Below are 23,666 nucleotides of genomic sequence, written 5' to 3' on the forward strand. Positions count from 1 at the left end.
CTTCACACTAGGGCGAGCGTGATTGTTGGTGTGGTATTTAGACCAGCAGCCTTATCACCCTGTAGCCCAAGACTGGTTTCCCACTGAAGCTAAGCAGGGCTGAGACTGGTCAGTACCTGGACGGGAGACCAACTGGGAAAAACAGATTGCTGCTGGTAGAGGTGTTAGTGAGGCCAGCAGGGGGTGCTCACCCTGTGGTCTGTGTGGGTCCTAACACCCCAGTATAGTGATGGGGACACTATACTGTCATGATGAGATGTTAAACCGAGGTCCTGACTCTCTGTGGCCATTAATAATCCCATGGCACTTCTCGTAAAAGAGTAGGGGTGTAAGCCCGGTGTCCTGGCCAAATTCCCTTGATTGGCCCTTACTAATCATGGCCTCCTAATAATCCCCATCCACTGAATTGGCTCTATCACCCTCTCTCCTCTCCACCTTTCGCTGGTGTGTGGTGAGCGCACTGGCGCCGTTGTACTGTGGCTGCCATCACATCATCCAAGTGGATGCTGCACACTGGTGGTGGTTGAGGAGAGACGCCTGACATGAGTGTGAAGCGCTTTGGGTGTACAGTAGTACATGTGAAAGCACTATATAAATGCCTCATTCCTTCATTCATTCATCCTAAAATATTGATAGATACAGTGTGATTTCCCTCGAAAGGGAACGTCTCGGGTTATGAGTATAACCCTTGTTCCCTGAGAATGGAACGAGACAATGCCTCACGTACCCACCCCTCATAAGGCAGGGAGCTCCTGCTTCATTTGCAAAGACTGTCTGCACAATGTGCCGGCGTCCTCTTTGTAGCTTTCGTGTATGCCGCCGCATACTACGTCATGACGATCCACCAATGGTTTGGAGACAAATTTTGTTCATGCTTCAGACGCACTACGCTAGAGGGCGTTCCCAAAGTGTCGATAGATGCAGCGTCTTGTAACCTTCTCAGGTAACAGGGGTTATAGTCATAACCCGAGATGTTTTGTGTTTGTAAGATTTTTTTGAAAGAGGTCTCAACAAGGCTGCATTTATTTGATCAAAAATACAGTAAAACAGTCCTATTGTGAGATATTATTTTTAAAAAAATGAAATGAAATGCAATATTATCCTGTGGTGGCAAGGCTGTTTCATCAGCCATTACTCCAGTTCAGTATCACATGATCCTTCAGAAATCATTCTAATATGCTGATTTGGAGCTCAAGATACAATTATTATCAATGTTCAAAACAGTTTATTTGTAGAAACTATGATTCTTTTTTAGGATCCATTGCTGAATAGAATATTGAAGGGCTTAAAACATTATAAATATATTTATTCACTTTTTATCAATGTAATGCACTCTTGCTAAATAAAAGTATTGAATTAGTATTTTATATTTATACACAAAGCATTTATGCTATACATTGTATCAGCATGTGCAATTGTCAAAAGGTCTTTGAAAGACATATCCTACCTTTATGAGGAAATGAGCCCTATTCTGCAGAAAGGCATCATTTCGGATGGGCAAGATGAGTTGAGCTTGTGACTGACCAGAACTGAACAGCACACTGTTGACACTGGTACCATTCAGCACCCCATCTCTGGCTCGTGAGGGGTCCAATGGTCTGGCAGGTATGTAGAGGGCAGTTAGGGTAAGTCGTACCTCTCCCATGGTCCCTCCTTCTCTGAGGAAGCTAAGTGACAGGAACCGTCCCTCTGGCTGACTCTGAATACTTTGATTCCTTCTTGGATGAAAGCCAAATTGACCATAGACATCATCACTATCTTGAATGAAGAATACCATCTGTGAATGAAGAACAATACAGTTCAGTTTCCTTCCATAGTTCATTTAAGTTATAGGCAATAACTATAGACAATCATTTTAATCACTAGCCCTTTAGTTTGTGCCAACAAGCAAAAATACAATAATTAACTTCTATGGATCAAGACATTACTTTAAAACACACATTGTTTTGATCCTGTTTCAAACTAAAACAGCACTGCCAATGCCAAAAAGAGGATTTAGGCAACTTTAACTCACAAAAAAATCAACCACATAACACCATGTCCTAGACAGACATGATTTTATAAGATTACAGCAACAGGCAATTTTTCTGTCCACACCATACATGTGGACAGAAAAAATCGAAATGAAAATCCCAAATCAAAACCACAAGAGTGTGTGGGCATCCAATCACAATGAAATGGATAAGTACATAATCATTTCCTTTAAAAAGGAATGGAATTGAACAATTTGGTCAACTCGTTCCATTTGAATGTACTTGTTTCCTTTATTTTCAAAATTTGAATCCATTTGAATCCATCAGTATCCATTCTCGCTTTCAAGTGACGCAAAAACAAAACATGATATTCAACTCAAAAGTAACAATTTTAATTGAATTTTAAAATTGGAATAAACGTAAAAAAGTACCCAAGATACCCACTGAGCTGTCAGCTGCAATATTGCAGAAAAAAAAACACCAAAAATAAAACCCCTTCACTCTAATATGCAATGGCAGCTACCGGCTTGCTACGTTTTTTCTTCTGTACCTTTTTTATTCCAATCATAACTGTGTGAACACTCAATATTTTATGTAGCAATATGCAGTGTCTCAGATGGATTTAATAGTCTGCAACTGTAAAGTTCAGTTCCCTTTTGTGATGAACTCTAACATAACCTGATATTTTCCTCTCAATATAGAAACCTGTAACACACAGCAATAAACAACTGTCACCATTCATTACAGTGAATGTAGCATCAGACTATCTGTGTAAAACTCAGTGAACTAATCTTAGAAAGCCCTTCTCTTTCATTAGACCTCACAAGAGTGTAAAAATAGCATTCATGAGCTAGTTTATTACTCTGTCATTTACCCAAGCCTCATCATACCAAGGCACAAGACCTCTCTAAATATTTGTAGTACTGCAATTTGTGGATTTTTCACTGCATTTACAGCGAGTTGACATAAATAGGCTCCTCACACTTAGTTTTCACATCCTGCAAAGCCAATTCAGCTATCAAACTTCGGCTCACACTTATGGGTAACTGATGGGTTTATCTATAAACACGGGTTGGATTTATCCACCCCATTCACACATAATCAAACTTGCAACAGACAAGTTATAAAGAGAACACACAGCCACCCACAGGCTCTGCTGTGGGCTATTTTGCGCTGGGACCACATGAAGGGAACACCCAAGTGACACTCAGTGCAACAAGTAGTCTGTGATGCTGCTGTGCCAGAGAGACACATGTGTCTCATTTTACGCCACATCCGCTTAAACGGACTAAGTGCTGCCCAGATGGTAACTAAGAACCAGCTCTGATCCGGGAACTTCCTCTTTGACAAGGGGTCTGAGCCAGACTAAGACAACAACCTCCCTGGATGTCTCACCACAAACCTCCCAGTGAGGTCCAAGAGGGATCTGCTACCATGGCTGTCTGAAATTAAGCAAAAACATCTATAATATCAAAGAGGGTGACATTTAAACATGTAAGACAACCAGTGCCCAGGCCCACTATGAATAATAATATTTTCCTTCCAAAAATTAGAGTGCTTCAAGTTGTCATCATCGTCAGGTTGCTCCATCTTTCATAACTAAATCCATTTCAGAGTTGAGCAGCCACCGATCTATGATCTGCAATCCAAACACATTCATTAAATGCATTAGTTAAAAACCAAACACATGCCGAGCACTCACATCCATAGGCTCATCCACTTCAGCCCCTCCTTGTACAGATCCTGGAATCAATCTGAGGAGGAAGGCCTCTGCTTCTTCAGGAAGGCTGTCCTGAGTGATGTTTAAAGGCAGGACAGCACTCATCTGGCCCTCAGCAAACCTCAGGGTACCTGATGCAGGGTTAAGGTCGGCAGAGACTGGAGTCCCATCCGTGGAGTTTCTCGTAATATTCCATTGAACTGAAACAGCTCCATGAGTTCCTCCGTTACGCACAATGATGATGCCTTCGTATCTGAGAAAAGGAAAATTTAACAGTATATGAATTATAATTTCGGATATTTTGCATCATATTATACAGTATACATTACTGTTAAAAAGTTTGTTTTTTAAATTAAATATTTTTTAACCCTTAAATGCCTTTATTATTATATTATAATATGTTTGCGATTGCAAATATGAGCCATGCTGAATGTACTGGGAAATGAGCTCTGACGAGGACAGTGATGATGGTATGAAACAATCTGCTCATCATAAACCTTCCAAGCTCCAAAAGGTAACACTATGCTTTATTTTATTCTTCTGTAATCGTTACACTAATATCAGGAGAGTTTTAAATTATTCCGACAGGTATAGATCTATCCGTGTTAGATGTGCAATTGACATAAAAATATATATATAAAACATATATATAAAACATATATATAAAACATATATATATATATATATATATATATATATATATATATATATATATATATATATATATATATATGTGTGTGTGTGTGTGTGTGTGTGTGTGTGTGTGTGTGTGTGTGTGTGTGTGTGTGTAATAATGTAATAATGTGTAATAATAAGGGTTAAATTGATATTTTTTTTACTTTCTATTCATCAAATAATCCTGATATCCCTACCTGTATATCCATACAAATACATGCAGCCTTGGTGAGCATTTTTTTAAAACATCCTTCAGAACCAAACGTTTGAATGGTAGTCTATGCATACAGTATTTTATGTATTCATATTTATATATTTGTAGTTCAATTGTTTAAACAAGTATGTTGTATAGTAAGATTTTGCTTTACTGATAATATGAATGATAAGTATTAGAATGATAATATTAGGTTTTGCTTTACTTTTGAAATTGGTGTGACATTTTGTTAGCTTTTTGTTAGCTCTATTCTTCAATTGGCAGTTAAACAAAACAGTAACAGTAAAAACTGCTATACAAATAGATTGCACTGAAATGAGTAGCAACTACCTAGCCTGACAAGCCAGACCCACATGAAGATGTTTGCTCTGGAAACTCACCATTGACAGAGCTCAATCCGAGTGGCGGGATAAATGGTTGTCTTTTAAACTCCCTCTGCACACAATTGTATAGAGCTACAACCAACCAGAGCAACGAAGGTGAAGTGGAGCTAGTTTATAGATTCAACTTTCATCGTATCCAGTCGGCAAAACTACAAACACATCTTCCCCTTTTAAGAATGACTTCAGTGCCGTTCTTTGTTCTTTTCTCAGAGAAAAGCTTAACTCCAAGTCTTCCAGAGTTGCAGTGAAAAATGATTCGAGAGACCACCGTTCGCTAGCTTCTGTGTTTACTGGTAGCACAACTCTGCCGTCATTATGTTAAGCCCCGCCCACTGACTCTATACACGATGTTATTGGCCTGACCAGAGTTTGTTTTTTACAGCTATTGAGAGTTGCTAGACGACACTCGCGGCAGATTAGATTTTCTGCCGCTAGGGTGCGTCTAGATTTCTAGGCTAGCAACTACCAACAGGAATGTAGACAATTGAGTAGACAACATGTTCTACCTTTTCTCAGAAAGTTTGATAACCTACCATGTGCACTTGGTGTAACAAAGAAGTGATGGGCTTTCTTATTCCTTGTTGCATTATACCTACATTTACCTAGTTAGGATGCCAAGACAACACACCCTCTTTTAATTAAATAATGACCTGTTGCAATAATTCTCATGCACACTGTACACCAGGGGTCCTCAATCTCGGTCCTGGAGGGCCACTGTCCTTCAGAGTTTAGCGCCAACCCCAATCAAACACACCTGAAACAGCTTATCAATGCCTATAAATGCTTTGATTAGCTGTTTCAGATGTGTTTGATTGGGATTGGAGATAAACTCTGCATGACAGTGGCCTTCCAGCACCGACATTGGGGACCCCTGCTGTACACATTAATGCAAGTATGTTCTACTCACATTGGGTTCAGGTCTTCATTGATGATGTGTGGTTGTATAGGGGAAGGACTGATTGACAGGACTCCATAAGGCTTATCATTGGGCTCGATGGTCACGAGTGTCATACTCGGAGTTATCAGCACAGCATCACCCAATAGGGTCTCTTCCAGAAGAACCACCTGGAAAGACTCTGCAATCTCCGGAATGTTGTCATCTCTAATGTTGAAGCGGAGTTCGGTTTCATGGACCCCTGGAGGGAAAATAACCATCCTCTCTGTCTGTAGATCCACAAAGTCTGCCAGCAGTGTAGCACTGGCCTCTCCACTGCCCGTAACAACTGCATAGGCCACAGACACTGTTCTGTCATCAGAACCGATCAGAAGACCATCCTCAGTTCTACCACGTGTAACGGTAAGAGAAATGACACCGATGTTCTCCGGCACAACCAGTGTGGGCTTGGAGAAGCGGATGGGAGCATCATTACGGGAGATCTTGATCTGCACACTGCTTCTGTTAGGATTGAGCAAAGCTCCGCCAGCTGCTTCTGTCAAACGTACTGTGAAGGTTTCATCATCTTCTGGAAGCTAAAGGAGATGTGAGATAAAAAATAAAAACACACACATTATGATTAAGGCGAATGCAGAACATCTAACTGTTGACGTTACGTTTCATTAAGGTCAGAACAAAACCACAATTTTGCATTTTAAGGTGTCATGAACTGGCTTTTAAAAGAATGTTATACTGTTGTTTGAGGACAACTAATGATGTTCATGTGGGATCCAATATAGAAGGCACAACATTGCGTTTTAATCTCAATAAATCTGCAAAATTCATGTTTACAGATGCTTCCGCAGTTAAATGAAGTGAACACATGTATAGTGTCTTCACCATGTGAGCGGGAACTTTATAGAAAATAAATATATATTTAAATATATATTTATTCAAAAATAAATATTATGATCCGAAGGAAGCTTATGAAGCAACTGTGTTCTTCCACAACCAGGAAAAGCGTAATAGCTTGCTATCTTCTTCGGCATGTTTATTGCTACTGGCAAGCGCGATCCTAACAGCTCCATGAGTCAGTGGGCTGGTCTACTGAATTAGATGTGCTTATTATTCAGAAGAGGCGGTGTTTCGTCACACTCACATGATTACTTCAGAATGAAGCAGACGATCGTTTTCTGGGCATGGTGTCTATAAAAGCTTTTCTTTGACTAACAAGGAAGTTTTCAGCTCTGAAACTTGCAGGATATTCTTATATTACCATGACCTTTTATATATCAAAAGCTCAAGGGAAAGTTGATTTCTCAATTCATCACCCCTTTAATGCACTATGCTTATTGTGAATGATTTCAATTATTCATTAATTTGTGTTATTCCAAAAAAAGAAAAACACTTATTTGAGTTATTTTACTAAAAATCATATTGCCTTTCACTTGTTTTGAATATTTTTGACAACAAATCGTCAAGTAATCTTTTATCATACACTCAAATTGAGAAATATATTAAACATTCATAATAAACCCTCTTATTTCCAGCCTCTATTCTCCAACAGTCTTCTCACAATTCAATCAATCGTGACTAGATTAAATCAAGTCTCGGTCTGCATGTTTTCCTCATTAAAAAGACGCTTCTCCCAGAAAAGCGCCTTATGGAGAAAAAAAAATATTGTCAACAGGTTTCACATTAACTTTAAGCTGTCATTATTCATGTGATTTCTTTTATGTTTATAAAAAAATAAAACAAATATAAAAAAATACCTTGTCATCTTGTATCATGATTCCGAAAACTACAACAGCACGACCAGGAGGAATCGTGATGTTCCCCAGGTCTGGACTGAGATCTTCACTGGCAGGATTTGGACCACCAAAAATCTGTGAATTCATAAATAAATATAGAGGATATGCAATATAATCAACAACAGCAAGGTCAAGTAATTTATAAATAAATAGATACATCAATTGATAGATATCGATTAAATCAAATAGATAGATCAATCTTTTTTTTCATTAGCAGAGTTAAAAAACTTTCTGGCAATGCTCACCTCAAAGTTGACAGTCACAGTTCCATAGGTTCCTTTCTCTCGGAGAATAGTGAGAGGCACATACTGGCTTCTACCTCTTGGCTCCTCCACAGTAATGAGGGAGGTCTAAACAGAAAGCAAACACAAATCACTGGTGAGTGGAAACTGCACATGAACTGACAAAATTAGAAATTAGGGATATCAAAAACTGCATTAACAGATTAAGAGATCCTTTAAGAGATCGCAAGTGTCCAATTCTTCATTTACAACTCTAATTAAACACACATGAACTAGCTATCTAAATCGTCAGGATAACTAGGCCGTATCGGACATGGCATATTGTCTGACTGAGTAGGTACTTCTTTTGAATAAGTACTTACTTTGCAAGTTTAAAAAAAAGTGTGCTCTATATCCTCCTGGGACCCAGAAAAAAAAAGTTTTTTGAATTTTGTATTTTTTCATGTCATTAGATTGTTTAGAGCATAAGAAACAAATTGACAGATAATTTTTTTGTAAAATTATATTATATTCATATTTTATGATATGTCCTCTGTAGTTGACACCAGGACTCAGTTGTTAAAATTTTTTAATGAAATGAAATTGCATGTATAGGCAAAAACAATGGGATTTATTTTTAATTCATGAATACATTTTTAAGTTTCAGGATTTTTTTAAAACAAACTTTTTTTAAAGATGATTCTGAGCTATGTTATAAAAGATATAACTGAATGCTTTGATATACCATCTTACTTTATGCAATATGTGGGTAAAATGGCCATACTTGGATTTTCCCATTCAATACAATGTATCAGTATATTGCATCTAATTTGCATATTATTGTGTTCTTGGTGCAACATGTAATGAAAAAAAGAAGCGTAATAAGGGGAGTAATAATTGGCAACATTTTCATAATAATATGTAATATTTCATAGGAATATTGATATGTAATTTATTTTTCTATTTACTTGTTGTGTCTCCAAAATGCCTTATAAACTTGATTTAAGTCCCGGTGTCCTCTACAGTGGACATTTATGAAATCAATGCCCTGTTTTGTAACAAAGAGTCATATTTAGATTAGAAACCCCATAGCATTTTCCTGAGATGTTGATTTATAACAAACAATTAGAAAATTAATCAGATTTAAATTATAATTACAAAATATGATCATATTTCCATAAGAGTTCTAAACATTTATGTCAGCCATTTTTAAAGACCAAGAAGTTGTTGTTGTCCTGGTGACACCTCTAAACATTTGGTATCTTTGCAAAGCCCTGAATGTGCTCTATAAAGGACATCCTGACTCAAAACTGTGACGTGTGTGATGTCACAGAAACTCACTAAAATATAATGTCCACTACAGTGGACAAAAGTCTATTACTGGGTCCCAGGAGGATATAGTATGAATGTGTTATGTGTTGAATGTGTTATGTAATCCTAATGCAATACATCTGTCATATTGTTATGTGGCTTACAGTTGCATAGTTTTACTGACATTCACAACATTCTCCTATCGTTGGAATCTCAAATTATTATTATTAAAAGAAAACAAATTGTAATGGGAAAAAATAATAAAAAAGGAAAGGACCGATTATGTCCGTGACATATAAACAGTCAGTTTCCATGACAAAATTGAAATATACATAACTAACAAGCTAATCTATTCAGTACATCTCTTGCATTTTTTCTAAAAATTCACTTTTTTAGAACTAAGTAGTTTCCTTGGACTCCCATCTCAGCAACCTTTCCTCTCAGGCATCTGACCTACACCACACCACTCCCTCACTCTCACTTTCCCATCCATCGAACCAACCCCCTAAGCTCACACACTTTTCATTGAAGAAATAAAAGGAAACTTACTGAGTTGAAGGAAATTATTCCAAAGGCATTATCATTAGACAGGATGGTGATGGTGGCAGTATTTGGTGTTCCCACCGTCACACCATTTGATGAGCTCTGAAAAAGTAAATCATTGAAATGAGAGATTAAAAAAATGGATGTATGTGTAAGTTAATTACACTGATTATCTCTTCATCAAGGCACCTGTTAGTGGGTGGGATATTTTAGGCAGCAAGTGAACATTTTGTCCTCAAAGTTGAAGTGTTAGAAGCAGGAAAAAATGGGCAAGTGTAATGATTTGAACGAGTTTGACAAGGGCCAAATTGTGACGGGTAGACGAATTGGTCAGAGCATCTCCAAAACTGCAACTCTTGTGGGGTGTTCCCGGTCTGCAGTGATCAGTATCTATCAAAATTGGTCCAAGAAAGGAACAGCGGTGAACCAGTGACAGGATAATGGGTGGCCGAGGCTCATTGATGCACGTGGGGAGCGACTGCTGGCCCGTGTGGGTCAATCAAACAGACGAGCTACTGTAGTTCAAATTGTTTAAGAAGTTAATGCTGGTTCTGATAGAAAGGTGTCAGAATACACAGTGAATCACAGATTGTTGCGTATGGGGCTACATAGCTGCAGACCACTCAGGGTGCCCATGCTGACCCATGTCCACCACCGAAAGCGCCAACAATGGGCATGTGAGCATCAGAACTGGACCAAAGTGTGCTACTTTGTCCAATGTCATCCATGAGGATATTACTTTGACTAAGCATTGTTGCAGACCATGTACACCCTTTCATGGAAACGGTATAAGCAGGATAATGCGCCCAGCCACAAAGCAAAAATGGTTCAAGAATGATTTGAGGAGCACAACAACAGGTTTGAGGTGTTGACTTGGCCTCCAAATTCCCCAGATATCAATCCAATCGAGAATCTGTGTGATGTGCTAAGCAAACAAGTTCGATCCATGGTGGCCCCACCTCACAACTTGCAGGACCTAAAGGAGTTGCAGCTAACATCTTGTGCCAGATATCACTATCACACCTGTAGTGGTCTAGTGGAGTCCATGCCTCGACGGGTCATGGCTGTTTTGGCAACAGAAGGGGGACAAACCCAATATTAAGTAGGTCATAATGTTATGCCTGGTCAGTGTGTTTGTGGTGTGCTTGTCTGTTGCTGTGAAAATCAAACCGAATACTATAACCAAATCATGCAGATTTTTTTTTTTTTTTTTTTTTTTTTTGAGCATTTCCAAGCTGTAACAGCTTTCTTTCAGCGACAGAGCTCTTGCTGTAGTGGCAGCATGGACATGAAATACACACGCTCAGACAATTCATTGCTAGCTGTGACTGAAGTCCAGCTGTGAACCAAAATGCAAAACGCTCTCCCTCCTTCGCTCACTTTCTCCCACTTCAGTGTGCAAATATTTCTATATAGATCCATCAGTAACAGACTCTGTGCTTGCAAACATTTTCATAAAAAAATTATAAGTGAGACATTATGAGTGCAGGAAATATAGAATGAACTGTTTTGCCTTATTGTTTTGTTTTGTTAATCAATAATTAAAATATGTTTAATGTAAATTACTCTTAAGGGCTGTCTCGGTTTCCTTTTAGTGCCTTAAGCTTGGGTTTCATTTCATGCCAGTGGTCTTTTGTCACCCTTAAGTTGCCCCATTCTGCCAGCCTAAGGTTCATTTGTTAAACAGCGGACAAGTAGACAGTGGAGCCGTGACCCGTTGTCATTAATCACTCACTGTCAACAGACCGGGACACCACAGTAAAGAGAGGCCCTGCTATGAGAAACACAGACTTAGACATATACAGGCGATGAATGTCATTTTTTAATTTAAAAATACCTTCACCTCAGTGTAATGTTTAATGAGATGATCAAAAGTAAGCCATTTGATGATTTTTCCACATTTCTAAACATTGTGTCTCATTCACTGGCTGTTAGTACATACAAATTTGTGAATAAAATCTGCATACAAATCTTTTAATAATCAAATCATGAGTATATTCAGCTGGCTAATGAGAGGTCTCTATAATCTGGGTCTGCATATCCACCTTAATGTTTAACAGTTGTAGCCATTTGTTGAACAAGTCGAATATGTGAGGTTTCCAGTATCAGACACTTCCAGTTATTTTAGCTGTACAAAAACAGACTGCCGCTTGACACTGCCGATTGCTATTTGTCATTATATAATTTAAAATAATTATCATAATAATAAACACAATGGCTTGTAGCACAAATAGTTTTACCGTTTACTGCACTTTTCTATTCTTCTTGTTATATATCTATAGCGGCTAATGAATCGGAAGTCTAGTACTCATGGAAAATAGCTTACAAGTTACAAAATAACATATTAAAGGTTGAGGATAAAACCCATGACATTTCTCAAGGATCGTCTTTAGAGCTGAGAGTGTAAAGGAAATGTTGTGTAGAAAGCCCTTATATGGTAGTTTGGGTGTGTTTTATGCAAATGACAAGCATTGGGCATGAGGTCACTCATTAACATTAGAACGAGGTTAAGTACAAATTCATGTGTGCGCAGACGTGTTGTGAATGAGGCAGATCTGTGTGAGAAGTTCTCTATTAGTAAATGAGACCCAGAGTCATCTTCTGGATCAACTAACCTGTAGAACAACTTTTAAAAACAGGTGTTATTTTTGCAGTTCCATTTGGTGCTACGAATAGTGCCAAAAAATAAGCTTCTAGGAGATTCTCCTAATTTGGATGCAATAGAAAGCTTATTTTCAGGCCTGTGCAATTGTTATAGAGATTAGCTTTGAATAACAGCTCTTTTATCTAATAGCACTGACAGTTGTGGCTGTCAAAGTTGGTTATTTCGCTTGAAGGTGACTTCTATCGTAGTGTTGCTGCTGCAGTGCCATTACCTAACCCTTATAGAAAGTTAGCGCAACTTATCAAAGAACATGCGAGGGCTTATGAGCCATTGAGCTGTGGATGAAGAGCTGACAAGCTTTCAGTGCTGTCCACTCAAGCAAGAATTTTAACCACTCTGGGATTTCCAGTATTGAGATGGATTACTCTTAAAAATGGGCAGAGGATGCATGCAGAGGAAAAAGGAAAAGACTTCTGTCTCTGCCACAAAGATCCGTTTTAAACTCATTCATTAGAGGTAATGAAATAACAGCAAACATGTGTGCATTAAAATATAACACTCACTTAGCCGATGCTTGCACCTGAATACCTTTAAGCCACACAGCAAAAAAATAATTTTATTCTCAATCAGAACCGTTGTCCTTTTTCATTTAACAATGTTTAACCCTTAAACAGACATGACTGCACTGTAAAAAATTTGTGGTGGTTTTTGTTGGTTTAACATAAAAAAGTAAGTAACCTGGTTGCCTTAAAGTTTTGAGTTTATTGAAATTAAAAATTTGAGTTGATACAATGAAGGAAATTAGTTTAATAAATACTCAAAATATGTTTGTATCTGAACCACATAAAAAATGTCATCAATCATGAAAATAGCACTATTTGGCATGTTTCACTGTGTCATCAGAAATAACACATACATAATTACCCAATATGCTTACAAAATCTTTTAATAATCTTTTAATAAAGGTTGTCGAATCTCAAAAAATGTTCATTGTATTAACTCAAAATTTTAATTTCAATGAACTCAAAATTTTAAGGCAACCAGGTAACTTTTTTTCTAAATAATTTTTTACAGTGTGGAAAATGATCAGCAAAAAATCATTTCATGTCACTTCTTATTTAATCGGGACATATAAAACATCCAAATGAATTGTTTTATTATTTTATGTAGTTTTGATTTAATGAGTTGTAACTCCCTGTATATGTTGCCTGTTTAGGGTATAAACAAGGATCATCCACAGTATTGACAATGAATGGTGTCTTAAGATGTACTGAACTCCGCGGTGACGAGTTGAGGGGTCGGTTGTGGGCGTTGGGAGGGCCAGTAGAAATCTCGTTACAGGACATGACAGCATATTTGCATTTTTAACTACTTGCAGATACTTTTATTTTTATTATAATTCATTTTATTCTTGCAGCTCTGTAGGAAGGTAGCCCTTCGGGAGCAGGGATGGACAAGTTGGACCATGTTCTACTATAAAATGAGTGTGTAAAAATCTGCAAGAAAATATCTAGTTAAAATGCAAAGCTGCAGTCAACAAAAAGTAATAATATTAGTTTTACATGTGAAAATTAACAACATGTTTTTTTTTTTACAAAAACTATATACTGTAGTTTCAGAAGGGGGACTGCAGCAGGCCCAGAGGCCTGGAGGGCCTATAAGGGTCTTCTCTAAAGGCCCCGGTCCTGGAACGAGATTTCTACTGACCCTCCCACCACCCACAACCCACCCCTCATTCGTCACCCCAGAATTGACAATAATGCAATGACCAGTACATGGAGCCCAGTTTACCTTGAAACACCATTCATTGTCAATACTGTGGATGATGAGGAGCGTGAAACAGGCAGTGTGAACTGGGAGTTACATACTTTTCAAAATGCAGTAAATAACAGCATGAGCAATATATAACTTAATTTTCTTTTTCAACTTCTTAAAGCCCCACTTGGCTACTTTTGTTCTCGGGGTCCCCCTACAGTTTGGAAAAAATAATGTCCTCAACTACTGTCGTAAGAGCTGTCCTCCTACAACAGGGGATGCCATCGCGCGTGCATTTGTTGACATGACAACCCTGATAGCCCTGAACTATTGATGCGCGGTTCGTCTCATAACCCGCGGAATATATACAGTGGTGCGGTGCGGGCCAAATAACTTCATAAAAGCGTCCCGCGGGTCGGTGCAGCTCTAAAAGTTCCCCTGAAAACTGCAAGAGGAGTTCTTCTGGCGTCGCGTGTGAAATGTCTTCATCCCAGGTAACGTTACAGTCAGTGGCATATGTTTCAGCATGTCATATGAATATAATTTCATGGGTTTTATTTTTTTCAAACGCCAAATAATCACGATGCTCACGTTTACAAGCCAGCGTCATTATAGTAGTCTATTGGTTACCGTTTTACAGAATCTATATGATACTTCAGTTCAATGTTTGAGTGGTAGCTCACCGTAACAAGCAGGACAGCATCGGTCGGGCACGCCTCCTTCAGCTCACGCCGACGAGCAAACCCTGGTCACATTTTGATCCTCGTCCTGCCTTTAATCCCATCATTTTTTCATTTCCTCTTATTGCTTTCCTCCAACAAAACCTTTTCTATCTTATTTGTCTCTGCTGCTTCGGACATGACTATATTATCCGACGAACAAAGTTGGGCTCGCACGTCCGAATGTAAGGAAGTGTGTGTGTTGGTGGAAGTGACGTATATGCCGTAAAGCAGTCGAATTTTGTAGTTCTTTTCTTTTTCTCGGGTTACTACCCGAAACCCGAAGTTTAAAAGTACGATTAAAAACGATACAGACCCCATCAGGCTATGGCAGACGTGTCATTCAACCTATTGTAAGTCGATTTATCATCACAAGAGTCTTAAAAAATATATTATGAAGGTTGAAAAGTTACCTAGTGCTACTTTAAGACAATGTTCACAATTAATATTAGCAGTTGTTTTGCTTTTTTTCTGAAAAAAGTAAGATTACTACATATTTACTTATCATGTCGGGTTTATGTCAGGCTGATTAATTGATCACAGAAAACTTCACAGAAAACAAATCATGTGACCAGCATACTCAAGACAGACCAGGGGTGCATTTCCCGTACAACAACATAACTCACTGATTAACTACCATAGTACAAGGCATCGTTGAAGAAATCAACAAGCTAGTCATGTTTCCCGCAACCGTATTGTCGCAAATCTGTCATTGAACCACGTTGGTTAATGATATCACGTGGGTGGTGGAGTAACAACTGCTTTTAATTAATTATTTTGAGATCAAATTCATGCTAGATTTTTTGCTATAAATTATGGACATGAAGACTGCGTGCTGTCGTTGCAACCACACAATTTTGCGACACTGTTAACGAAAGTTCGTTGGAACTATTGTTTCCGGAAACCCCGACTGGTTGAACTATGTTGATAACGATGGAACTTGCGACCATAGTTGGGTAGCGATGCTTTTGGGAAACGCACGGCAGGCTATACATGACAAAAGGATTTGATGAAAACATCTTTCTTATGCCCCAAACAAGACACTAAAGAGTATTTAACTAGTTTGTTACATTGCCTGTTTTAGGTTTAAACTTCCTTTTTTGAGAATATATATATTTTTAATGTATTTATAAATATAATTAATATTTTATTAAGTTTATTGTTTTTAATTTATTTTATTTGTACTAGCAAATGTTTTATTGCTTTAAGCATTAATCCCATAAAACTATGTAGTTACTGTTAAGTAAAATTAAATCAGTTAATACAAATTATTTCCATGAATCAAAATAAAATAAATATAAATATTATTTGAAAAACGTACACATAAAAAGTGCAGTAAAATCTGAAGATTGCTATAAAATTTGAAAAAGTGCTAAAATTAGTTAAACTAAACTGAAATAAAACAAATTAAAGCTAAATACAAAATATTAAAAATGATAAAAATGACAATCAAAATTGCTAAAACTAAAATTAAAAAGTATAAAAAGTATAAAAATAAAAGAGAACAAAAGTGAACAACAGCAAATAAAACAAAAGCAAAAAAAACAAAACAAAAGAAAGCAAAGCAATGCAATGCAAAAAAAACTAAAAAACTAACAATAACCCTAATAATTTGATAATGGGGTAACAGAAATAAAACATAATATCACTAAATATATTTTTTCTCTGAAAAAGAGCCTTACTAACTTACACATCTTTGCTGCTTATTTAATTTTGTCTTGTTTTATGTATGCTTAGATATAAATATTTAAGGACATTTTATTTATCTTATTTGATTTTATTTTACTAGAAAACGAGTAAAATAACCCCCTTGAATAACCTGAAATCAATTGCTCATAGACACGATCCGCCAGCTTTTACTAAATTTGAACCTACACCCTTTTAATTGCATGCACAGATCTTTAACCACCTCCAGAGAGTCAGTGTTTCCTGGTTCAAGCATTACCTGCAGGCGGAGGTTGAACACAAAGGTCTCATCAGCCTCAGGTATATCATCATCCCTCACAGCGATGAAGATAGTTTTACTGCTTTCAGAGGACAGGAGAAAAGCAGCTGCAGTTGTGGCCTCAAAGTCACCAGTGTCCTCTCCCTGAAGCTGGACAAACACAAGATAATGCATGGGAAAATAAGAACATGCAGAACAGTCATCAATTGTCTTAGATTTTGGAAGAGTTCTTTTAAAAAGCATAGATGTTCCTTTTTTTTCTTTTTTGGAACGTGCTGAACAAAGTCTTGCGTTGGAAGAAAACGGTTCTTTATAAAACACCTCAAAGTTTGTGACGGGAAATCCCTAACCTTTCTTAAACTCAACCCGCACCATCTGGTTGACAAATGCCACCTCTAGCACATGCTTTGATGCCACCCACTGTAAGCCGCTACAAAACGGGGTCTTAGATCCTTCCTTCTGCTGTGAATTTATGGAAGCCATTCAATGAACCAGCAACACTTGCCCACTTACCATGCGCACTAAACAGGCACGGCCTGTTTTGACAGTAGGCATATTTGTGTTTCTATGCTAATTATGGCCATATGTGCATCGGCTATGATTTACCAGACAGATGTTTGGATGTTGTGTCCCAACCAGCTGTTAAGGCATTAACACATCAGGCAGTACAGAAGCACTGTTAGTTCAAAAGACTCAAGTTCTGCAGAGCCGAAATCGAATCTCTAGTACAAAATGTCCCTTTTGCTTCCTATTTCTTACTCATTAAGCTCTTATTATGTGCCATTAGTGTGTTGTGTGTGTCATTATGACTTACTAATGATACAATTAAAAGGAGACATTTCTTGATAGATTTAGTTATTTGACAGATTAAATAAAATATTAAGATAATGAAATATATATATATATATATATATATATATATATATATATATATATATATATATATATATATATATATATATATATATATATATATATATATATATATATATATATATATATATCCAATTGAAAATTTTCAAATCTACATTTTTCAGTTGGCTGAATTGAAATTCTGTGACTTAATGCAATTTAATTCACAGAAATTCAATTCGGCCAACTGAAAATGATGTGATCAGTCACTTGACAGTTTTTTTACAGTGTTCTTACTAATTTGAGTTAAAGGATGGAATCAGATTTGTTTTGCAAACTTTAATGTTACATCAGTCGTTGATGTTATTGCTTGGCTAGCATATGCACCATTATTGATACCGTTGTGCACCGCAATAAATTAGAAATGTACACAGTTTGTTGATGGACATTCACCTGTTAGAGGAATTACAGTTGCAACACCTCATAATGTACCTCAAAATGAGTAGCGCATCACTGAGAAACGTCCTGCTCAGGTTGTCCTTTAGATCGAGGTTCGGGTTGAATAAATAGTTCGTCCAATGTTTCATCATCAGACTCAAGCGCAGATTGATATGGCAAAATCAACATCATTGTTACTGTCTTTACAGTGTGAATAATCACTAAGCATTAGGAAGCCTCCGCATGGAGATGAAGTTCTGTTATAGTAATGGCCGTTTAGCTTCTGAAACATGCGCTATAGGCGACAGATGACAACAGACTGGGTCATCTGGCCAATCAAAGCAGAGTAGAGTAGCTTGCGGAAAGAGGGATTTAGAGAGACTGATTCATCAGTCGAGTCGTTTGAGAATCACTGAAAAATGCAGTCATGTGCAATGTATATTATGAGAAAATGTAACTGATTTTCGATCTTTGATCAATGTAAGCCTGTTTAAGACACCTCCAAAACAAAATTAGGAGCCTCTTTGGATTGGTCTTATAAACTTACCAGAATCAGAGCTGTGACATTAACTGGATCTCCAACTCGTTCCACCACAAGACGCACTATGGCCCTGCTGCTCTCGTTCACAACAAACTGAGTTTGGCCCTGGAACCTCAGCTCTGCCGACTCGGACCTAACGCTTGTGGTGAGCAGCATCAGAACCAGGCCAGCTAGAGCGAGAACAGCTGGCATTCCTGAAGAGAGAAAGAAAGTATTCAGTGACCATTCATCTGAGCAGGGAATATTTCACTGCATAAATACCAATTAACCTAGCCTAGAAATCTAGACGCACCCTAGCGGCAGCAAATTTAATCTGCCTGCAAGTATCGTCTAGCAACTCTCAATACCCTTCTGAGCTGTATTCCCCTAACTCTTGCCGGGCCAATCACATCTTGTATAGAGTCGGTGGGCGGGGCCATAATGACGACGGCCGAGTTGCGTTTGCGTGCTTCTAGTAACCACAGAAACTGGCGAACGGCAGTCTTTCGAATCAGCTCTGACCGCGACTCTGGAAGACGTTAAGAAGTTAAGCTGTTCGGAGTTTTGCAGACCGGATACAGCGAATGTTTAATCTATCAACAAGCTCTGTTTCACCTTCGTTGCTCTGGTTGGTGTAGCGCTATCCTATCGCGTGCAGAGGGAGTTTGAAAGACAACCGTTTATCCCGCCCCTCGGATTAAGCTCTGTCAATGGTGAGTTTGTCAGGCTACAATTAACCCAATTCAATTTACAATTACAAGCTTCTGATACTGTCATTCTTTCACTCACAGTAGATCTGACAGGGTGGTGCATAAATGAATGGTACTTGCACAAAGTTTTCACATTTTCAAATCAAGTCTACACCATTATAACAGCTAATATGTATACCCTAAAGGATGTATTGACAATTAGAGAATTGTACTAATGCACTCTTTGAAAAAAGGATCAATGGCCTTCAATTCCTGCCTGAGTTTTAAACAGCTCTTTATTCCAATGCGAATTTATAGTCAAAACTCAAAACTTCCTTATTATTCAAAAACTTGTATTGAAACCAAGGCCAGAAAACGACAGGATCTGAAAAGTGTGGAATTATGACGTATAAAAGTTCAACGAAAGACCGCCTTAGCAGAAGAAGATCAATGTCTACATCAGCACGTCTTTGGCACTGCCCACTGCCTCATGTGTGAATAGTAAGAGAACGAGAAAAGATTGACACGGGATCAATAACATTAGGATCATAATGCTAGTAAAAGTGTTTATTTATTTATTTATTTATTTTTCAACTATGTGAAAGTTTCTGCAGTATATTATTTATTTGTATGAGTACATTTCACTGCAATTTCACGGCAGGTTTGCAAACAAATGTTTCTAATGCCCAGAGGTGGACAGTAACTAGGTAAATTCACTCACTGTACTTAAAGGGGGGGGGGGGGGGGGGGGGGTGAAATGCTGTATCATGCATACTGAGCTTTTTACACTGTTAAAGACTTGGATTCCCATCCTAAACATAGACAAAATTTCAAAAACTAATGTTGGACGTTTGATAGAGTATTTTTGTGTCAAATCTTGCAGAACCTAGTCTCAGACGTCATGCCCACGGACCGTAGGCTGAACATCTGATGTATATGGCACATTCTCTGGAAACTCTTCAGGAGTTTCAAAGTCATCATCTGATTGGTTGAATTCTACAGGATGTCCGCAAGACGTGTGTGAGTGTTGCATTCTTTAACAGTCAACCTGGAAACAAATGCCGCGACTCCAAACTCCCTCGTGAAAGAAGAACGTTGAATTGTTTACAACTGTGACAATGAGTGTATGAGAAGTATGTGAAGTTTGCTGCTCCATTGTTTCAGTAAACTTGCACAGCATTCTTGAATGAATAATTTATAGATGCACGGCATGTTATTTCGGGAAAAACAACTCAATTTTTTGTACACCCCTGATGCGGAACAAAACTAACTGTGACTGGTTGCATTACATTACAGTCAAACGTCTTCTTGGGCGGTTCTTGACCAATGAAAGCTGTGAAAGAGTTCAGGCCTGCCATCATTGTGAAGGTCTGGCTAAGAGAGACTATGCAGGACCAGACTTTTCAGACAACCTATGTTTTAATTATTTTTGGAGCCGTCACTTTATTAAGATCTTCATGAAAATTTCTAAACAAAAATTATTTTGTGTTTCGCGGACAAACACAACAGCTTACAGGTTGAGCGTCACAAGTTAATAATTCATGGTTAAAATATCCCTTTAAAACTTTGCAAATCAAGATGACTTTATGACTGACCCTTTTCCTTTAAGCTTCCTGACCTTGACGGTCAGATGCCAGTTATTGTCACCTACAATTGTAGACAATTAAGACAGGCATTTATTGTGGTCATCTCTTTTGAAGAGAAAGAGACCTTTAAGTTTTACTGCAGACCTCCGACAATATCAGTCTCCTTTTTTTTCTTTAAGTCTGTTGTCATGGCTAAGAAAACAGAAAACATGAAAATGTTCAAAACAACGTCTGGACATCTATTTAGTCATCTGCTGCTTTGAAGCAGACACACTTTTTATATTTGTGCTAATTACATGGTAAATACAAAAGCTTTGAATGAAGTCACTTGTTTTTCCTTTTTTGCTTCGAATAGTCAATTACCAAGGAAAGTTGGACATTGGATAAATTCAGCTCTTCATATGTTCCACTTCTGCTACATCATGCGGTTATTCTTGAGCCACAAGGTTGCTGGGAGCAGACGGCGTTCATCAATCAAGGTGCCATTTCAGATTACTGAGGGGTTCTTTCTATTGAGCTAGTCAGAATAAACGTTTGAGGGGCAGAAATGCAACCATAGGCATTTTGGTACAATTTCAGTCCAACATTGGTAAATGCGTGCGTGTGTGTGCATCTAAATCATCGGCAAGTGCATGTGTGTTTGTGTGTGTGTGTGTGTGTGTGTGTGTGTGTGTGTGTGTGTGTGTGTGTTGTGATGACAAGAGGCGGGCAGGCAGGCAGGCAGGACAGCACGGAAGGGGGGACGTGAATGCTATCAAAACTGGATTAGCGGCTGCTGGCGGGCTAAGGCCTGGGGTGAGAGTACAAAGCCGGGACAGTAGAGGGGAAAGCCTGGTATTCAACCCTGCTTCTCCCCCAGAGCTGGGAACTTCCTGACTTGTTCAGACTCAATACACAACATACACACATCTGCACCAGCACCGCTCTCTTATTCATTTTTGTTAGCTTGCATGATAATATGCTACCTAATATCAAATTCCTGCTAATAATAATCCTAATTAAATTTAGGACTGTAAAAATAAATGCTAAATCCATAAAGCTGTAAATAATAACAATATTTTATATGCCATTTGTACTTCAAATTCTGATAAAACCATATTCTCAATAATATTCTCAGCAATTTTTGATAATTTTATTTTTTGATAAATACTCCAAATCTCTTACAATCCCAATATGCTCTTACTTCCATCCAGCGATGTGTTTATGCATCAATGACATATTGTAAAGAGAGAGAAAATGTCCACGACAAAGAAAAGGGAGATTTTCTTATTTTTAATGTAGTGTACAGGGCATATTTAATGTGTATATTTGTAAATGTTCAGATTATGTTTGAATATGTTTGTTCTCTGTCATTAGTTCACTTGTTTGTTCCCATAGTTACTGACTTCATTCACATGTTGTTTAATTGTGTAATCCTCATCACTCCCCATGCATTTAAGCCCTGTGTTTTCCTTAGTACTTTGTCCTGTGTCATTTATGGAAGAGTGTTTGTGTTTCTCCATGATCTCTCCTGTGAACTCCTGCGTGTTTATTCTCTTTTATAATAAAGTGTTTCTTTTGGATTCTCTGTCGTTCTCTACAGCCACTGTGTGACAGCATGTGCATTTTTTTATAAATGTACTCTTGAATACTTTTGAGTGTATTTAACTGGATGGATGGATGGATGGATGGATGGATGGATGGATGGATGGATGGATGGATGGATGGATGGATGGATGGATGAACAAGATAAAAGTTAACGAGTTATTGCATTTTAAATCCATTATATCATGCTATATTTTTTGGGAACTGATAGATGTACTTGACTTGGCAAACACGGTTTGGCTTATTAATAAAGCATCTTTGTGTATTTGTTATTCTGGAGGTTCAAGCAATTCACGGAGATGTTTAGGCCATCAGTCAACCCAGAGGTTACCACGGCCTCTTTGGCCGCATCTCCTGACATTGATAAAGACAGACACTGAGAGACGCTACACACCCTTTGCCAGATCACCGCAGGACATGTTGGCCTGAAGAACATCAAACGATTTATCAATGACCAGGAGGCCACCGAACCGCCAAGACACTGGTGGTTTGGCTCTTAGGCTGACCCCAGGACAGTCTATTGTAGAGATGTCTCATTTTCAAAGACAGAATGAAGATGGTTTTCGCAGTCAAGCTACTCTCTTTTCCCTCAGGCACACGGGAGGCCCGCAGCAGAAGCCCTTTGCCATTCATTGTATATCAGACATGGTCCAAATGCCAAAATAAAAAACTACAGATGGAAGAAGGCATGAATTTTGGGTGAATATGCAACAGAAAGCTACTCCCCTGAAGTGGGAGATACAGATGCCTTTTTGCACTCTGGAAGTGTGCTGTTAAGTCAATACAGCGCCTCAGGTGGTCTCTCTCTCATTCGACATGGTTATCTCTGTTCAGTCAACCAAATCCTTTAGCATACTTCACCTCTTTTACTTTCAAAAACAAACTGCTTGAGGTGATTTATATCTTCTCAGTGGTTTTTACAGATAGCATTCTGGAATTACTCATTACAATAAAAATGCATGCCTGCCCATGCCAGGAAACTTGATTATAATGGCATGTGTAATTCATCGTTGATGCTGAGTAAGCTACTTAATTCAGTCAGATTAGCAGATTAGCATGTGGGATATTTGCCCACTGTGCGTAACTCTGGGGGATTCATTTATTTATTATACTTGGTCTCTTTAAAGTATAGTTCCCCCCAAAGTGAAAAAAATCTGTCATTATTTACTCGCCCTCATGTCGTTCCAAAACTGTATAATTGTATTTCTTCTATGAAGCACGCACACACACACACACACACACACACAC

At 38.1% G+C, this 23,666-nt stretch overlaps 1 protein-coding gene across 1 annotated transcript in view; it reads right to left on the bottom strand.

Moving 5' to 3' along the window:
• The window catches only part of adgrv1 (adhesion G protein-coupled receptor V1), a 195,036-nt gene that overhangs the window by 156,135 nt on the left and 15,235 nt on the right, over positions 1-23,666 (bottom strand). Inside the window, exons 2-9 of the mRNA XM_067438222.1 lie at positions 18,587-18,774; positions 16,750-16,899; positions 9,732-9,827; positions 7,896-8,000; positions 7,612-7,725; positions 5,873-6,435; positions 3,676-3,946; positions 1,448-1,777 (exon numbers count right to left, since the gene is read on the bottom strand). Of these exons, the coding sequence (XP_067294323.1) occupies positions 1,448-1,777; positions 3,676-3,946; positions 5,873-6,435; positions 7,612-7,725; positions 7,896-8,000; positions 9,732-9,827; positions 16,750-16,899; positions 18,587-18,772 (1,815 nt within the window). The 5' untranslated portion in view covers positions 18,773-18,774. The remainder of the gene's footprint in view (positions 1-1,447; positions 1,778-3,675; positions 3,947-5,872; positions 6,436-7,611; positions 7,726-7,895; positions 8,001-9,731; positions 9,828-16,749; positions 16,900-18,586; positions 18,775-23,666) is intronic.

Source organism: Pseudorasbora parva, chromosome 3 (assembly GCF_024679245.1).
Source record: "Pseudorasbora parva isolate DD20220531a chromosome 3, ASM2467924v1, whole genome shotgun sequence".
Taxonomy (NCBI): Eukaryota; Metazoa; Chordata; class Actinopteri; order Cypriniformes; family Gobionidae; genus Pseudorasbora; species Pseudorasbora parva.